Source organism: Elaeis guineensis, chromosome 8 (genome assembly GCF_000442705.2).
Source record: "Elaeis guineensis isolate ETL-2024a chromosome 8, EG11, whole genome shotgun sequence".
In the NCBI taxonomy this organism is placed as follows: Eukaryota; Viridiplantae; Streptophyta; class Magnoliopsida; order Arecales; family Arecaceae; genus Elaeis; species Elaeis guineensis.
The window spans coordinates 126,866,939-126,872,453 of record NC_026000.2 but is presented as its reverse complement, the minus strand read 5'-3'; the positions used below and the strand labels follow the sequence as shown (position 1 = coordinate 126,872,453).

The window sequence follows — 5,515 nt, the reverse complement described above, 5'->3', positions numbered from 1 at the left end:
AGGTGCAAATGGACCGCCCAAATCCCACGATGGAGAACACGCCACGCGACCACTTGTATTTCACCGATTTCCGATTGTGGGCTCTCCACCGTGCATTTTGTCCTGGTTCTCTTGCACCTGGTGCATGCAATAATTTTTCCAAGCATAGGATATAGTAAGTTTAAATAAATAATAAAAAATAGCAAGGAATTAAATAAGGAAATGGCCGGGAGCTTGCCTTCGCGTGGAAGCATTCAGCCGGCCAAAAAAAACTCCCGGTCGCATGGGCGCTACTCAGAACTCATCCCTCCGGCGTTCCAAACGCCTCCATTCCTCCTCCTCTCTTTCCAATCCCAACTTAACCCTGACCCTTTTTCCCTTCTTCCCCTCTCCAAACCCTATCCACCACCGCCGCCGATGGCGGAGGCGGCGGCGGCGGCCGACGGCCGGGAGAAGGTGATCGCGGCGGCGCAGCGCATCATCAAGAGCCTCGCCACCTCCACCAACGCTGCCGAGGACATGCTCCGCATCCTCTCCGGTTTCGACCACCGCCTCTCTGCCATCCCCGACCTTTTCCCGTCCTCCGCCGCACGCCTCGACGCCGCCGAGAAGGTCATCCTCCACTGGGACGCGTCGAACTCCAACTCCGTGTGGGAATCATCACCCGATGACGCCTCCGAGTATCTCGCCGCCGTCGACGAGGTCATTCACCTCGTAGGATGTGGCGGCAGCGAAGACGACGACGACCTCTACCGCCGAGCCGAGATTGTGCTCCAGCTCGCGATGGCCCGCCTCGAGGACGAGTTCCAGCACCTCATCAACCGGAATTTCGCTACCCTCGACGCCAAAGGCCTCCAGGATTCCTTCCAAAGGCTCGCCCTTTCCTTTCCCTCTGATTCCGGCAACCGTATCACCGAGGACTCGGACCCCTCAGTAGAAGGGGAGCAGCACGCGGCCGATCCTGAGGAAGGTGGTGGGAACTCTCCTTCAGACGATCATACCTCCAATTCGATCCCTCCTGAGGTCGTCTCAGACCTCAAACATATCGCTGACCGGATGATCTCGGCCAGCTACGAACAGGAGCTGTGCCAGGCCTACAGTGGCGCTCGGCGTGAAATCCTAAATGCGTGCCTTTCTGCTCTTGGAGTTGATAAATTGAGCATCGACGAGGTGCAGAGGATCAAATCGAAGGCTTTCGACGACAAGATGAAGAAATGGATTCTAAGTTTGAAGATTGTCGTTGGTGTTCTTCTTCTGGAGGAGAGGAAGCTCTGCAACCAGATATTTGCTGCCTCTGATGAGCTCAAAGAGGAGTGCTTTGCAGAGGCCACCAAGGTCTGTGTCATTCAGCTGCTCAACTTTGGGAATGCTATTGCTATTGGGAAGTGGTCTTCAGAGAAGGTCTTTCGCATAGTGGGCATGTATGAGGCTCTCGCCGATGTGTTGCCCGACCTCCTCGCTCTGTTCTCAGGGAATTCGAAAGAGTTTATTCATCAGGAGGTTGAAGGGAATCTTGGAAGGCTGGGGGATGCAGTGAGGGGTATGCTTGCCAGGTTTGGGAGTACAATTCGGAGGGAGACTTCCCGGAAGCCATCGCAGAGTGGAGAAATCCACCCCCTAACCCGGTATGTTATGAATCACATTAGATTGTTAATGAATTATAGCAGCTCTCTTAATATGCTCCTTGCTGATGGCGAGGTTGATGGTGGGGAGAGTTCAGTAAGGGATGAGCGCATGACCCCTTTGAGCCGTTGCATGGACTTGTTGATCTCAGATCTAGAATGTAAGCTTGAGGAAAAATCCAAACTTTATGAAGATGATGGTATGCCATATATATTCTTGATGAATAACCTACTTTACATAGTTCAAGAAGCTAAGGATTCTGAGCTGAAGATACTGTTAGGAGATGACTGGGTCCGTAAGCGTAGGCGGCAAATTCGGCAGCATGCAACAAGCTATCTCAGAGCTTCTTGGACTAAGGTCTTGTCTTGTTTGAAGGATGATGGATTGGGTGGGACTGGAAGCTCCCGTAATGTCTCCAGAGAGGCTCTCAAAGAAAGGTTCAAGAATTTTAACTTGGCTTTTGAAGAGATTTGCAGGACACAAACAAAATGGAAGGTTCCAGATTCCCAGCTTCGCGAAGAGCTGAGGATATCGATATCGGAGAAGGTCATTCCAGCATATCGTTCATTTGTGGGAAGGTTTCATGGTCAATTAGAGGGTGGGCGACATGTTGCAAAGTATGTGAAGTACACACCAGAGGATATAGAGAACTATTTATCAGATTTGTTTGAAGGATGTCCTTCGCAGTCAAGCCATCATAGGAGAGCACTTAGCTTGTAATAGTTGAGGTTCTGATCAATGGTGAGCATTGAATTAGGACTTTGTCAACTGTACATATAAATTGACTTTAAGCTCGATGCTTTTGTGTTTATCTTTCACTCTTTTGTAACTTCTCTTTTTGTTACATACATGCTTGTTTCCTTAAGGTATACATATAGAATCTTTCAATTTGGAGTCTTTTCAAAATTTACTAGTCTACGACATCCATAAGAATATCACTGAGTGCACTGTTGGAATCATGTGGAACTGCATTTAGAGCCTGCTCGATTAGCAGCAGTGTAGTTTGCGGAGAATCTCTTTAAGCTATACTTTTTGTGTCAGCAGCATGGTGAATTCCTGAAGTAGCAGCCAATATTGTTTTAAGCTTTCAACAAGCCTCTTTTTCATGAGCTTTATGTCCCCTTTTATCCTGTTATTCTGTTATTACAGTGACACAGCATGGTGAATTCCTGAAGTAGCAGCCAATATTGTTTTAAGCTTTCAACAAGCCTCTTTTTCATGAGCTTTATGTCCCCTTTTATCCTGTTATTCTGTTATTACAGTGACACAGCATGGTGAATTCCTGAAGTAGCAGCCAATATTGTTTTAAGCTTTCAACAGACCTCTTTTTCATGAGCTTTATGTCCCCTTTTATCCTGTTATTCTGTTATTACAGTTCATGTTTCCTTCAATTGTCTGTGCATGTGAATACCGAACAACTATGTGTGCGGTCATGTATAATTGAAGGAATCAAATGATGAAAATACCTGCAAGCTTTTAGTTTTAGTTTTAGAGTTCTCTCTCTCAAATAGGGAATCCAATGATGAAAATTATGATGATATCAGAACTTATTAATTACTTTTTAAAACAAATAAGCAAGGCTCACCGCAACTTTGGTTGTACTCAAAGCTACATAATTTGCATTCGAACCCTTTTCTCATCCATATTGCCTAGATCCAGTTCTAATGATCATAAAGAGTTATAACCTGTTAGTTGATGCGATATGCATGCAAAATTTCTATGCATGTTTTGCCTTCTCAGATTCCCTCTCCCTTGCACAATAGGTTTTCTCATGGGATGCACAAACATTGATTCATGACACTTCTTCTGGATCTTGTGACACCCTGCCTCGGTAGGCACCATGCTAGACCAACATTTCACATTTCTGTGACCCCAGTCTCCCTTAGGAATTGTTCACAAGATGTTGAACCTTATGATTACATTTGGGAAGTGACATATATTTGCTGCAACATCCCTTGGCAACCATGTAAGCATATCTTGTGACTGCCTTTCGATATGCGTGCTTCCAAATCATGAAGGTCTCATCACTTGTGCTTGACCCAAGGGTAAAAAGTTAGTGCGTCTTGTTGTCTTCGATTGTTCAGAGCACGAGGGAACTTCAATCTGATGGAGAAATTAGTTTGATATCACCACACCTGTAGTCCTTCTGATGTGATTCTAATGTCATAATATCTTGCGGATGCATGTGTACAATAATACTTAAGATCACCTTAAAAGCTAGATGATTATTTATTTTGCTCCCTATAACTAATATATATTTTTGTTCAAGCAGAAAACTATGTTCAGCCTTATGTATGCATAGATCATCTTCTTTATTCTTTCCAGATGATATTTTAACCCCCCCCCCCCCCCCCCTTGAAAAGGCCATTCATACTTAAAAATCAACTTGGAAGCTGAATGCTTATTAATTTTTCCTACCACTATCGGGCATATTTTTGGATTCAAGCAGAACACCGCATTCAGCACTTGAATATGTACAGGCATTGTTGCTTGATTTTTGTTTCAGGTTCTATGTGTATTTTTTTCAATGAAAAAGCACCACTTATGGCAATGGTTTCACAGTTTAGGTGGTATGACTGAAGGAAAAATTAGGAAATCTCATCTCCTAATTAGATGTGCATGCTGAAATTTTTTAAAAATATATAGCAACGGAAACATTTCAGATCTGATTAAATCTAATTTAATCTATCATGCATATATTAGATCTAATCTAATGCCATCCTAGGATTTATCACATACAAGATTAAGATGCTGGAAATTAAATTAGATTTAATTAAAATAAAAAATCTGGAGATCCAAGCTCCATATTTTTTGCGCAGATTGATGATCTCTACTGCTGATGATCGTGATAATACGTTAAGGTTCCTGCAGAGCCGCACATACGTCCGACCTCTACGGATATCCACACGAAGCCTTCGATCTGATCAGAAGCCCTTGATTTTACTGGGGTGCTAGCTTCTTTGCAGAAATCGCTTCTTGATGGTTGATTCTGATTTCTTCTTCAGGTCTCTCAGACTCTCTCAAATCTTTGAAGAGGAACAGGAGGATGAAGAGAAGATTAAAATCTAGAGAACTCTTTGTCTTTTCTTTTTTCTTTTTCCAAAATCTAATGCCCTGGAGGATAAAACCCTAGAGAGGATATGCGCCTCTCTCAATCTCACGCACACATGAAGATCACCACCCCTCCTTTTGCTGTTCTTTTCTCTCGTTGAGAAATCCTTTCTCACGCTAAGATACCTCATTCCCCAAACAGATTTCTATAGTGAATTATTCCCTTTTGTCACAAAAAGGAAAGAGGTTTTTATGGTTGGCATCAAGGAGAGTTTGGATGGGATCAAACACTTTGAAGATGAGGGTTAAATCCTTATCAGGTTTTAAGCTTGAATTCAAATTAGATTTGAATTCGAATTCGAACCTGATTTAATCCCATCCTTTGGCGTGAGATAGGAAGGGACGACAAGCATTTTTGCATACACTATTCTTCATGCAAAAACAGATTTTGCATGAAGGATCTCGAGGCTTTCTTAAGGGCGTGCGCAAGGGAGAAGTCCAAGTCAATTTGGACTCTTGATTGATTTAATTCGGTCCCAAACCAAATCTGATTTGGTTAGAGCCAAAGAGAGAAGAGAACGTAATCTAATTAGGAACTCAATATCCTTAACAAAATCCTAATCCAATTAGGAATTTAGTTGAATCCAAATTCTGATCAAATCAGAAATTGATCTTCTTTACAATTGTGTTATCTCATAACTCAATCAAGCTTGATCTAATCAAATCCAAATCAATCTAAATTGAATCCAATTCAATTAGACTTGATTTGAACCTCATTGCTCAATCAAATTGAGCCAATTAGCAATCCAATTGCTAATTAATCCTTTTACAACTCACTAATTCTTAGCGAATTACTTTATTA

General features: G+C 42.9%; 1 protein-coding gene across 1 annotated transcript; it reads left to right on the top strand.

The window, feature by feature from the left end:
• Window positions 1-214: 214 nt before the first annotated feature.
• Window positions 215-2,420, top strand: LOC105049683 (exocyst complex component EXO70A1-like). Its single transcript, XM_073242489.1, has 2 exons — window positions 215-1,801; window positions 1,883-2,420. Exons 1-2 carry the CDS (start codon window positions 397-399, stop codon window positions 2,320-2,322), a joined length of 1,845 nt encoding a protein of 614 aa, XP_073098590.1. The 5' UTR covers window positions 215-396; the 3' UTR covers window positions 2,323-2,420.
• The last annotated feature ends 3,095 nt before the right edge of the window (window positions 2,421-5,515 follow it).